Below are 14,280 nucleotides of genomic sequence, written 5' to 3' on the forward strand. Positions count from 1 at the left end.
GGACAGAATACTTGGTTTCTTAGCAAAACTAACATACTTTTCACCTTCTTTGATTAGGACAAAATTCTTAAGAATTACTGTTTTTGAGAATGTATGAGGTGTTCTTTGATACACATGGGCTTTAGCACAAAAAGAATGCACCAGGACATGTCTTTATCTTGAGGGCACCTCAAGAGCATAAAAGTACAGCAGACCCACCATCCCACAGGTTTTTCACAAATAACAAAAACCAGTAGTGTCAAATGGGTGTGAAATAGAGCAAGACACGGAGTACAAGGACCGTATCACATCTTGACCACGTACATGATGTAGACACATAGTCCAGGTTTAACTGTTCAGCTGTAAAGAGTTGCCTCAAATACATCTCGTGCCTAGATATGTGCCTAAATAGCTTTTTTCTGCACAAAATAAGTTTGTTTCTCAGACTCTTTGTTTAACTCAGTGCTGATAAATTCGTTCCCCTGGCAAGGGAGAACATCTTCTGTTGTATTCCAGACTTCTGGAAGATTCCCACAAAGCCACAGGTAAAACAGATTACATAGATATCGGAAGTATCATAGTTCTAATGTATCTATGTATGGATTTGGCTTGCAAAAATGTCTGTGCAGTAATTCCTCTTTCCATTACTCATTCTTGCTGAGGTGTCTGCATATGCTAGGAAACTAGGAAATGTGAAACAAATCACTCACAGCAGAATGGGACCCTCCTGAGACTTCAAGAAAAATCTTACTTCTCTCCCATGATGACCAGCAAACTGATGGGTCTTTGGACCCCCATCAGCCATCCACTGCTGTGCATCATCATCTGTTTAGGATGTGATTTTCCGTCAGGTCTAGATACTCCAAGTCAGGACTGGATGAGATATCACACTTTCTCCCTTTGTCCTCTTCCCTGCATGTTGCCATCGCTTATTTTGTGCCTGCCTAATGCTTATGGTTCACATGAAACAATTCAGAGAGCTGTTCTGACTGAGTAACTACAAATAAAAACCCCAAACCAACAAAACTCAAAACCTCACACAGCTTCCTGGTTTGGCTGAGCAAACACTGACACAAGCTTCCCTGCCAGCTACATCTCCAGAATGCTGCTGGAAAGAGTCAGAGAACTACAGTTCAGACTTCCATCAGCATATACTGCTGGGGGACTGCACCCCTAAGTACATGTGCAGGGGTAATGCTGCGCAGATACAAGGCTAAGTCTACCTCAGTACTGGTGGCTATTACATTTTAGACCCTGCTTTTCTCCAGAGCTATTTCTCCTCTCAAAGATAAATGTGGTGTCTTTAGAAAGGGGATGTTTTGCTAGCAGGGAACACTAAGGTCTCAGCTTTTGCGTGATCCCATATCGGTGCCTTACTGTAGTACAGAAAAGTACCACCAATTGCCTCTTCAATGTGTCATAAATGTTCCTCCCACTCTGATATTAAAGAGTTCGAAATAGAAACTGGAAAATAAAGGGAAAGAATGAGTTGTTCTGCTCTTTCATGCTTGTAGAGACTGACTCCAAAAACATACCCGTCTCATGATCTTCACTCTTTTAGATTTCCATTAGAAACCAATTCTGTAATTATTAAAGTCAACTTTTTAACATAAACCCATTTTAACACTAAAAAAAATCACAAAGCATGCAAAGTAGGAATGAATTTGTTTTACCCAGGTATTGACCCTTAGTATAATCCCTTCAAGGACATCTGAGAATCACCTCCCAGAATAGTGTCCAAGGGAAATGACAAGTGCAGTGATAAGTTGCCTTTACTTAATTTTTTGTTTTAAAATAGATACATGATTCCAGCTCTTTGCATCTCCCATTAATGTCCCCAGGGCAGCTAGAGATGAAAAACATAATTTGTATTTTCTAGTCATTCCAGAGATGCATTAATACTGTAAGAGAGGAAAATGGATCATAATCCTGAGCTGTATTTTTAGTGTCCTCTCTTTCATCTGTCATGCTGGAATGTGAGTTTTGGTTCTAACTCATGCCTGAATGGGGAATGTTGTCCATGCTGCAATATAACTCTGAGTTACAGCTGTGCTCTGACAGTGTGTCACTTCATTCCATTAACAAACCCATGAACACAGTCCTTGCAAGCTAAACAGGCAAAAGGGAGACTTTTTCAGCAGGGTAGTTGAAGGATTCTTTTGTATAAAGTAAACTTAGAGATCGTTTCTGTGCTCAGTCCAAAGATATATCCATATCACCTTCAGGGACTGCTGCACCTCAGGGCACTAACTCTAGCAAAACGTCACAGTCCTATTGTTACAACCCACCAGAGCCCCTCTGATGCCAATGACCTGTTTTGCAGCCTCTCTGTTAGTAATCCTGCTCATTTCAAAGACATCATACAACGTTATCTCATAAAAAGCTCCCATTTGGTGTCATCATGGGTTCTGTAACCTATGAACTTACCGTAAAGTTCCTGATGCATTTTGAATACATGCTAATAATCTAACTAAAATCGTGTTAATTAAGGGCATAAGAAGTAATCATGGGAAGTATCAAGGCCCTGAGTGCACTAATAAGCTGTAACATCCCTGACTAGCCTTATCTAGGGACCTCTACCCGCACGCATGTGTCCACAAGCTTTATTTAAGATCACAGTTGAGGCTTTGGTCCCTGCCTGAGCTATGCTGGAGGAGTTCTGGACTCTCACAACTGTGCCTGGTCACGAAGCATCTCGATCCAGCCTTCAATTTGCAGACGGATTTCCTGGCCTGCCCTTGCTCCTACCTTCGCAAATGTGGACCTGCTGTGTGATCAGTGGATCTGATCCTGACCTACAGAATGACTTTCTTTCTCAGTCTCAGACCTGCCTTATCATCCAGGTATCACCTTATCTGTGCTTCTGGTTGGACCTGGCCAGCATCTGTCCTTCTTGCCTTGTGTAGATACTGTGTGACTGGGCCCTGGGCAGCAAAGCCTCTACGCTGCTGTGGGATACCCCTTGGTGCTCCCCTTGCCTTCCTTCAGGGAGCAGCCCTGCCCTTGCTGCTGTCAGTCAAGAAGGTAATGATGTGGGACTAGACAGTTCTTGGCACATTAATTTTATGTAATTATTCACCACATTGTCTGATTTCAGAAAGCCTCAGTATGCAGAGCAAAGAAAAGCATCTTTCTAGCTTCCAGTGATTCTGCAAGTGAATCCCTAACGCAGTTTGAGGACTGTGGTCAATTCACCAGTTATCATAGAAATATGTAGACTAGCCTAAATAGTAGTAGACTAGTAGTAGACTCTAGATGGTCAAACTTTCACACTTGACCCGGCAATCCATTGCATGCGTCACTATTCTATGAAATAGCAGCAAATGTTTGTGAAAAGTCTAAGTTAGCCTTGGCAGGAAGAAGTGCTATGTAGCTTATAAGGAAGGAAAGGAAGAGGAAATAAGACAGTACATTATACTACAGGTGACAATTCTGCTTGCCCTAGACCTCACCAGCTGCTGAAAAGACAGTTGCCATGCAGTATCTGGAAGGAAATAAAGTATGTGATCATTAGAGGGGGAATGCAATGAAAACATCTGAAACAGAGGCAAGGGGGAGGACAAGTGGACAGTAAGGCAACCTAACCTTTCATGGAGACTAAAGCAAGACAGCATATGTGGTGGAAGAAGTGAAGACCGGAGTATAAAAAGTTCTGGGATTACTGGAGCGAAAATGAAGTTAGTCATGATCAGGGCCAAGGACAAGAATGAAAAAGGAGACATAAAAGGAGAGTGGGACCTGGCATAAAAGGTTGAAGAGTTGCAGAGACAAACCCTGTTGAAGACTTCTCAGGATCATATGCAAACTACAACATACCTACATACAGCATATATATTGAGGCATCTTTGCACTCCGGTAGCGTGTTTTTTTTTAAAAAGCAAACCAAAAAATGGCAAGCTGATGGCATTTAGTGCAAATTTGTAGTAAGTGATAAAATTGCAACAAGCAGTGAAAAGTCCTAGCTCACATACCTGAGAAGAGAGCTTTTGGAGCACAAAGGCTTAAGCAAGTTGCTAATAAGAGGGAGAAAGGCAAGAGCTGAGGTATCAAGAAAGGGTCAGATCACCAAAAGCCCTGAGCATGGTGCTAGTCTTATGTCTTCTGTTCTGTCAAGACACCCGGGACCTTTTCAGAAAAGCTTTGCCCACTCCTCCACCCTAACCACAAGCCACTCGGGACACAGCAGGAATGGCCACTCCTAAGGTGGTTGTGGCTCCTATTGCTGTGCTGCTCAGCTGCAGTGTGAATTACAGAAAAGGTGAAACAACTCTAATTTCACCAAAACCTGTACTGAATCCTATAAAAAGATCCAGGCAAATAAACTGAAGAGAGCAAAGCTGCTCTTTGCTACAACCTTTTCCATCCTGGAATACCCCGTTGTTCCCACAACAGACCTCACTACCCAGAAATAAGAAACTTGTTCTACACAGATCCGTGTCAATCCAAGCATGCTTTGTTTCTAAAAGTCTTACAATGGACATATGTTGCTTTGCTGTGCTTGGGCTTGAAGAGCTATTTACTGAAATCAGGGTGCTGCCGAGATGAAGTCCCTAGGAGAAGGTGGACACTGAGAACCACTGCACCAAGGTGGTCCCACTGGAGTCAGGAAGGTGCTCAAAATGAGGCACTTACAAAGGAAATTGGGAGACTGACAAAAGCCAATTACAGAAATCAGGCTAATAAGGCAAAAGGAAAAAAATAAAATGCCCAGCATATAAAAATTGGATGTGACAGAGAGAAGACATCTTGGGAGCTCCTTGAAGCTGCAAGCGGGTAGACGGATCACTTTTATACTCTTGGTCTAGATTACTTCATACAGAACTGCCCGATGCTGCAAATAAAGGGGTCCCATTTCATGGACAGGGACATTCAAGAGGCTGAAGTTTGCTGAGAGACTTTTCCCTGGAAGAAGATCAGTGTTGTCACACTTGAGTCTTAAAGACCTGGCAGGTCTGATTCCAGGTCCTTTGAAATATTGCATTCAGCCCAAGTACAGGCACTCTACTGTACCCTCTGCACGAAAAATCTAATTCCCTGCTGCCTCTGCACATCAACCCAGAATGACAAACTTCTCACAGGGCACTACACAGGTGCCCTTTCAGGTATATCCTCACAATACTTGCTTAGTGTCAACTGTGACAAATAAAACAAATATAAAATCTTATAAAGTGCCAAATCATAGCCTCAGAACAGAAGCTTCTGGAGACTTTAGCGAAGCTCCACAAACACAACTTGTCTTGTAATAAGCACTTCTGTCTTCCAGCTCATAAAGTTAGACAGAAAGTTAATGAATACAGTTTTAACTTTGTAAAGTCAAGAAGGGCAATATAAAAGTGGGAAAAGGAATTCCAGTCTCTCATAAGGCAGGGCGAGACAAATTGCAGTAGGAAACCTCCCACCTGGGAATTGCAAAACAACATGGATGAATAAATAGGTTGAAGCGTGCATACATCAGGATACTGAGCAAGTTATTTGCATCTGATGAGTCCAGGAGTAAGAAAGGATGGACAGGCAGATCTCTCAAGCTGCTTCCAACTCAGCTAGTCAATCTACACCATATGCAGATTACCTAAATTGCTCCACCAGATGTATATCTGCATCACCCGGTTGGCACAGTCTCCATTAGAGATTCAGGCATTAGCGCTGATCAGGCTTGTAAGCCAATACAGCACACAGTGAAATACTAGCTTAGGTCTTGGAAGCAATACAGATGTCTTATTTAGCCTAAACTCATTTATTTGCTTGCCTCTGCCTCCCTGAAGCAGAATCCTCCCTTAATATCTTTAAAAATAACAACATCCTCTCCCTCAAACAAAACAAAGAGTCCACATGAAACATCTACAGATAACAAATTAATGTACTTTACAGGTTGCTGAAGAAATATAGCTCTGTTAAAGGGACAGGAGCACCCCTGAACTTTTGCTGCAAAAATTTATTAAGCTTCTATAAATATACAGTCCTTGTACATTCTTGAAGAGTTTGAAGCAAATGGTTTGAAACTACTTGGGATGTTGGTTATATAAATATACTACTAGTTATTGGTATTTGCTCTATTCTATTTCTATATGAGTAGTGGAAGGTATGGAAATATATCTGCTGTTAGACAACTTGTAAATAGCTACGTATATTATTTTACTTAGCCTATTTCACATTCAATTCATAAACATTTGAAATTATACTAAAGGCAAAAAAATATAATGGACAGAAGTCATGCTGCTGAAAACATAAAGGAGTGGCAAAACTAAGCTCCCCAAAGCAATCTAATGCACTGCACGGAACATCCATGTTTGTTGTAAGATGAGCAACATGATAAACACTACCTGCAAACTGGAAATTATTATCAAATCCCAACCACGTTTGCACCATGAAGCCTGACAGGACAAACAGAGTTTTGACTGAGTATTTCTACCAGGCTAAAACAGAAGAACCTCTCACAAATCACAGGCACAGAAAGAAATGTTCCACTTGAGAGGAGATGTGGGACCCTTCACGTTTGCTAATCCCCTGTGACTTAAATTGTATAGCCTGATTTATTCTACCACAGGCTTACATTTAATGACTTTATTAAATAGAAAAATTAATACGTTTAAAAATGCAAGTGTTTAACAGTCTCACAAGGGTCTGCTTCACCGTTAGAAGAACAGCAGAAGTTCCCGTATCACTGTTTCTGGGCACAGCACTGCACTTTCAGTTACTCTGAATGGGAAACCCCTGAGAGTGAGATGATGCCCTTTGTTTTGCTCTTGTTCATCAGTTTACTCCTAAGGCAAAAGGCACTGTAACTTCCTACAGTCTCAGCATCATGCACACAGGTAATGCAATGCAATAGCAGTCAGTCACAGCTCCATTTACAGTGTGGCTATGCTCAGTCTTGATTTTCTGAAAAGCTGGGACAGGCAAAAGAGGTGTACAAGATTGCACTGCAGAAACCAAAGATGGAACCTGGAACTTACAGAATTTCAACAAACAAACAATCCAAAAACAAAAAAATCCAGAAGCTTACAAAAAAATATATCTTTTTTAAAAAAAAATCACATATTCACAGCTACGATTTTGCACCACTGAAAATACTGTGCAGTGTGATGTTTCTGATAGATTTCTTTCTTGGGCAGAGGGATTTGGTATGTTTTTTTGATACCCTCAGATTTCTTAGTTACTTTCAGATACTCACTCCCCAGCGCAAACAGGTCCTTTTTTCCCAAAGAAGCAGGCTTTGACCAGAAGTCAACTAATCTCTCTGAGACTTTCAGTCAGAAAGTGAAATAAGTATTACTGACCCAATTAGTTTGTGCATCTGGTCTTGTTTTTTTTTGTTGTTGTTGGGGTGGTTTGTTTTTTTTATTTTTGTTTTGGATTTTTGTTTGCTTGGTTTTTTGTTTTTCTTCTGTTCTGTTCCTAGTTAAGAGATTGCTGACGATAACTCTGCAGTTCCTTTCTCCCACCATTTCTACACAAAATTCTCATGCTGTCTTTCTGTCATCCTCTCTTGCCACTGGAATATGATCTGATTTCCAGGTGCCTCTCTCCCCTCTCTTCCTTCTTCTACTATACATTCAAATCAGATCAGAATAAAAGCAGCCTGTTTGTTGACCCCAATTACAATGCAAAAAGTATCCCTTTTTGATTGATTTGAGACACTGAAAGAGGATGTGTCTGTCCTGACCCAGAGATAGCACCTCAGAGGGAAAAGTACACAAGAAAGTATCTGTAGCAGCCAGTTCAAGTTTCCCTTTTCCCAGTTTTAAAAACACATCTGCCATTAATACCTCTGCTCAGGTGATCGCCATGGAGTTCTGTTAAATCACTGAGCCGGATTCAAATTCATTTCTGCTTCACCCTGGGATTTCTTTTTTTGCAGACCGGCACACGTACCCAATTAGTGACGCATGCAAGAAGCAAGACCTTGAGGTCTATGGCAGCAGGTGTCACATTCAAAGGAGGGACTGAGATGCACATGCTTCCTAAAAAGCAGTGTACAACTTGATACCACTCAGCAGAAGCCGAATTTAAATTTAATTCCGTTAGAAGCAGGGAGGACAAGCCTTGTGTTCGCATGGGCTGGCAGCAGCCCCGCGTGCGCTTACCTCAGACCACCGTTTGGCTCTTCGTCAGAGGAGAAGGTGCCATTGCAGACGTTGCCGAAGGAGTGGCTGGGCTTCAGTTTGGCTTCCTCGCAGTCTGAAATGGGCTCTCTTTTCTTCCTCTTGCTGAAGAGCTTCTTGAAAGGCTGGAATTTGCCTGCTTTTTTCTTGTCTGCGGATTACAAGACAAACAGGCGCAGGGCTGAGGGACGCGGCTCGCGAGCGTGCACCGCAGCAGCAGGTTCAAAGGAAGAATGAGGTCAAAGAGCAAGTCACCAGCCTGAAGCAGCCCGGCGCTTGCAATGTAAATGCAGGGCTGCCACTTGCTGTTGACACGTCATACTGACAGAGCAAAGGTAAGAGCATTAAAACATCTGCTCGTGGGTTTAAGGATCTGCTTGGAGGTGTCAGTGCAAGCCAAATGTTTGGATGAAGAGAAAGGATAATTTTCCAGAGCCAGAATATAATGCTGAGGTTCATTTTTTGGCTTTATACCACACACTTTTGACCTTTTCACCAAAAGACAAGCACTGCTTTGGTCACCCCACTTTGGTAGGTGCTGGATCCGTTGCCTTGAATTAAAAGCATTTGAACACAACCAGCTGTATTTCACTTATGTAGCCTCATAAACAGACAAGTCAATTTACATATGAACAAAGAGAACAGGATAAAGTTCTGTTGGTTTGCTGGTGGGTTACTTCAATAAACATCCAGCTTTATATCAGCAAAGTCAGTACATTGTTCTGACTTTTTTTTTCCCCCAAGTAACTGAGATCAGAATTTGACCAAGCATTTCTTCCTTGAGACACTTAAATTTTAAAAGCTCCGCCAAAAAAAGCACAGCAAAAAGACAAAACAGACATGAGACAGGAACAAAAAATAAAAGTTAACCAGAAAAAAAAACATTAACTTTTTTTTCCACCAAAGGCTGAAGAAAATAAAAGTAGCGTCAAACTACTTTCCCCACATCTACTGAAAAGTACCAAGAGTTTCCTGTTAACTATTGCCAAGAAAGGGTTTTCTGAGGGCTGTGATGCACCAAAGAATTTCTAAAACACCATAACTGTCAAAGAACTTAATTTCTTTTCTGCTTCTACTTAATTTTTGCATTGAATCTACTGAAAACTGGCTTTTTTTTTTTTAAGAAAAGAACCACACAACTTTTCTCTTCCTATCACAACCCAGTTTGAGAAGCATCATATTGTACTGGTGACAAATATCTTCATAAGCTATTTAAATCCCTGTATGTGCTTTTCTTGCAGGCTGTGTGTATACGCACCGCCTCAGCACGCTCTACTCTTCTACGAGCCGTTGCTGAGCTGAAAGCAGAAATTCTGGTTGCAAAGTATGTAGAGGCCTGTGTAGGAACACTTGCCCAGGAAACATGAAAAACCTTCTGTAGGCCAACAGTACTTTTCAATACCACATCAGGTTTTACACTCTACTCTGCTATAGCTGTATATGGCAAGGCCACATCGGGGTAACACCTCTTTGTAGTTGCTAGAGGCATAACTACAGGGTAGTTAGAGAGAGAAAATGTACCCAAGCACAACGTGATCTGGCTGCTTCCAGTGACAAGTGGTTTCCAAACTAGCATGGCGCCAATGAGCCCGAATTGAACCCAGGGGTGGAATCAAACTTACACAAAGAGCCAGAAAGCTACATTTTGTGAATCCATCTGTACCTGATTGTGGATGAAGTAGAAAACCTAGCCTGAAATTATAATGTCAAAGATGCAACAGATAGCAATTCTGCATTTCCTTTACAGATCCCTGAGAAGTTTACACCGCTGTCATTCTTCTCATTGGGCTGTCAAGATACACAGCATTTCTGCTACTTCATTAAGACAACCAGGCATCCCAGTAGCAGCATGAAAATAAAAAGCTGAATTATGAACCTCAAATTCAGGCCCAGCATTAGACTTTTTTGATCCAGATCACTGACCCACAATGAGCAGATAAGAAAATCAACAACCACGGAGACAGCAGTTTTACCAGCACAGAAGAAAAAGGGGTACAGGGGTCTGCGCTCCCTGTCCCCTAGCTCTGCTTTCTATAAGCTGACCAACTTGCATCTCCAGCCACACCAATTGCTTGCTGCTCAATTCTGACTTTAGAGAAATATGTTCTTACACAAAGCCCCCAACAGACAGTCAGGCAGTCGTGCAGAGAAAGAGAGGAATTATTGCTCTAGGCCACAGCTGCCCCAACACTTCATGCACTTCAGAGACTGCCTGTAAAAACTCATAAATCAAACGACAGAGCATACAGGAGAGAAAGCATCAGTACCAGACACAAGACTGGGTGCAAGAGCTGTTTCTCCACAGTTCCCACCTTGCCTTCTTCCTCAGTCTTCTTTGAAAAGGAAGGCTGCGTGATGCCATTTCTGCTGGTTAATCCAATTTACTGCATAAATCAATTCAACTACAGCTTTTTAAAAAAAGGTTCTCACTGTGTCATTCATCCACACTGCTCTTGCCTCCTCCTCTTTTGGAGGTCTTCAGATATAACTGTGAATTACTTCAACTCAAAATCTACTGCACTGATTCACCAACTATGAATCTAGGTGTTGGACAAATAAGACAGGTCAACACAGCTGTCATTTCATCAAAATGGGTGAGAGCCAACATGGTTATCTCCAGCCAAGATCTGCTTTTCTCCATGTGATTTAATATACCCCTTAGCTGTTTCCCCGCTCCATACCCCATCATCACAGTTGTCACATTACTAAGTGTGAATTCTTTAAATCAGGCTTCGTGACTCATTGCAAAACTGATGAACAACCTTCCCTGTACAGGCTGTACACGCTATTCCACATCCTACCAGTGCAGAGAAAAGGAGCAGCCAGCCCTTCCAGGTTTCTAAGGAGGCAATGCCTGACCACTAAGACAAAAATCTATTTATGTAAATTTTTTGCAAGATGTTATGGAGGAAGATGTGGGATGATAGCACCTACAGGGTAAAATGCTTCCTATAACAGTAAAACAAGTACAAAAAGGAACCCAAACATTGGCAATACAACAGACAATGCCCTGCACAGAAGCTTTTTGAGTCTCTAATGCTAGAGCTCAAACATGACTCATCCCCCCTGTCTGCCTATACTGCTGAAAGAAAAAAAAATAGGATAGGATAGGCTGAAGGCTGGAGCACCCAGTGCTGTCAACTTGTGTCAAGGACAATTGCTGAGATAGCCAGGAAGCAAGTCTGCTTACATGGGCCATTTGCTTCTCTCCTTAATCACTCAAATGGGAACCCTACAGATCCAGCCCCAGGAGAACACGGGGAATCAGCAATTAAAGTATTTTCCTGTCTGCTTGGCAAGCCTCTCTTTTTCAAATCGCTGTAAACAGTTACCAGGAAATCAGTATTGAATCACAGAAAAACATGAGGTGTGAAGGCGACAGATAAACAAGGTTGGATACGCTAGCTAGAATAACACAGCACATATGGTAAACGCTCCCTTCTCAGCTTATTCCAGAAGAGTAGCTGAGCAGATTAGAATAATCTTTAACCTGTCATGTAATTTGTCAGCTGCATAAAGACATGCAGTGCCTAACACAGAGCCAGTTAAAGTGGAGAGCATCGGCATCGTGAAGGCAGCACATGGTCCCTCCACTCCCAATGACAGCGGGGAGACCGATAGGAGCAGCTACTCCTCTCACACTCTCTTTCACTCTAGGGTGCTTCCCAAGAAAGATAAAAGGTGGGTGCAATGGGCTTCATTGCTGGTAAATCAGGCACAGCCTTCGGACTCCAGCTGGCAAAGTCTTAGCAACGCACCAGCTGACGAATTCCCATAAAATAGCTTGCAGTTAAATTGCTCAAATGTCACCCAAATCCATATGGATTCCTAGGCTGTAATGCCTTCAAAAACTGCACAAAACCCTCAACAGAAGCACAGGTCAAATAAAGATTTAACTATTACGCTTACATAGGGAAGAGATCTAAATGACTGGAAAGAAAGTGAGTAATGTATCCTAAGCAACAGGCACAATGTGGGTGTGTGTGAGGCTATGCTGCTGGATGGGACCACACCACTGGAAACATCTGAAAAATAATTTTCAAGCAAAGCAAGCTTCACACAAGAAACAGAAAGTCTCAAATAATTATCAAAGAGACACCTAAATATCTAACTAGGTTTTGGTTCCTTGCAGCTTTTACTCCTTGCTGGGGTGCTGGGGGCGCTCACAGTCACGTGGGTGAGAAAACCTTCAGGGAGAAACCTCTCCAAGCAGAGGTGACCAAGAAAATGCTGGTGGGTAGGAAGATGATCGTTGAGGGAAAAAATAAATAAAAGCAGGATTTATAGTGACTTCTTAAAGTTGAAGTTACATTTGGCCAAGATTGTTCAAAACCTCGGGTTTTCAATGGGATTTGCGGAGATTTAACAGACATTTGCTCATTATGTAAAATGCAGCACCCGTCTGTATTACTGTATTATCTGTAGTATGAGATATTGCACAGGAGTTGTCTGCAAAATAATGTGTTCCTTGTTAGTGAATTTAATGGGTATAAAATATGGTGTAATAGGCTAGATTAATGAGGATATGAATTATTAAATCAAACAGGAATTTCTATAAAGAATTTAGAGAATGGAAATCCACACGCACACAGCATTAAGAACTGCATGGCAGGGAGAGGGCAGGCGGGTTACTGGGCTGCAGGCACAATACAGCAGCCAAGTCAGAAAAGGGAATTAAAGAACACTGTTAAGAGGGCAAATTGACTGACATCTCTAATCACATCTCTACAGCAGAAAAAGGCTGTTATGATGTACATTGCCAGTATCAGTAATAAAACACTCTGCCTTGATTTTAAGCTAATGGTATGCTTATTCATGCTCTTTTTAAAATAACAGGATAGCCACTACCACTGCCCTGTTGAGCCCTGGACTGGCCGTGCATTTGCACAAACAACTTTGCTGTTCAGCTCCTCACCAAAAAAAGCCGTTCTGGCTCCCCCTGCCCAGTCTTTTCTCATAGGGCAGAGCTTACCCAGTAAACTGGGATCCGCACTTGCCTCCAGCTTTCCCACCCACTCCACATCTTAGTATATCTATTTCTGTGAGTCCCCAGAGATGTTCAGTTATTACTGATACATTTATGTTCAGAGCTGGGAGCAATGCTCCCCAGAGAGGTGTCTCCACTCCTCCAGGAAAGGGAAACAAATTGTTTGGGAGTGAGAAGGAAGGCAAACTTTGCTCTGCCTAACCACATTCCCACAATTCAGAATAGGTGTGAGCTCCTGTAGCTATTGTAGCTCATCAGATTTCACAGGGGAAGTTGGTCTCTGAACGTTTTCTGCCTCCATGACCCACCCTCAGTCCATTGCCCTCCCTTCCATAGGCAGCTAAAAAGAAAGCTGGGGCTGATAGATGGACATGGGGCAGATACACAAAGGAGGCACAAACACCAAAGAACCTAAGGAAACATTTAACATAACAACAAAGATTGATATTAAAAAAGATTGATGCTCAGATTCAATAACGTAACCTCCCAGCAATGAGTTCAACTGTGTGAGACAGTTAGTGACAGCACATAACGCTCGTAAAGTAGGCAGTATGCAATAGTCCCATGCTGACAGAGATAAGACGAAATAATATGACCAGAGATGAAATCAATACCTGAGAAACAGTAAATGAAAACAAGATTGAGAGAGATCAAGGGCAACAAATTGGTGCAGCCACAATAGCCTCATGAAACACCTAGGCAAAGCAAAGGAAAAATAGCATGCCAATGCTTGCCTGTTTTTCCAAGGGTATCAAGTGATCTTATAAGAGATACAATTTCTTGCAAACCTTGTCCCACAGAGATGATGAGGCATTCTTGGATTACCTGATATAAACTAGTAATACTACCTAAAGTATCCATAACACAGCCAGAACCAATCTTACTTTTCAGAAACGTCTATTTTCCCTTGCCACCTGCAGAAGCAAAAACATTTCCATAAACAACAGCCCATTTTCTGATTTTTCTTTCTCCCAAAGACTGTACCTTTCAAAGAAACCATACATAGCTGAGACAGTCAGCTTTTAGGAAATATATATGAATCAGCATAATAGAGTTTATTGATGTTCGGACACCATATAATATGCTTTTATCATCCAGAGCAAGGCAAGAACTATTTCAACACTTCTCTTGACACAACAAGGAAGTAACAGGGAAAGTAAAACCTTATTTAACTCACTTGAAGGCAAAAGGACTTAACCTCCGCTGAATAAG

General features: G+C 41.9%; 1 protein-coding gene across 5 annotated transcripts in view; it reads right to left on the minus strand.

Moving 5' to 3' along the window:
* Positions 1-14,280, minus strand: part of CRACD (capping protein inhibiting regulator of actin dynamics) — a 131,876-nt gene that overhangs the window by 30,338 nt on the left and 87,258 nt on the right. For all 5 annotated transcript variants that reach the window (XM_037382519.1, XM_037382513.1, XM_037382527.1 and 2 more), the window contains one exon: positions 8,064-8,232. Coding sequence is in view for 2 of the 5 variants with exons in the window: in XM_037382506.1 (XP_037238403.1) it covers positions 8,064-8,232 (169 nt within the window). In the remaining 3 variants the exon portion in view is untranslated. The remainder of the gene's footprint in view (positions 1-8,063; positions 8,233-14,280) is intronic.

The sequence above is a fragment of the Falco rusticolus genome, chromosome 1 (genome assembly GCF_015220075.1).
Source record: "Falco rusticolus isolate bFalRus1 chromosome 1, bFalRus1.pri, whole genome shotgun sequence".
Taxonomy (NCBI): Eukaryota; Metazoa; Chordata; class Aves; order Falconiformes; family Falconidae; genus Falco; species Falco rusticolus.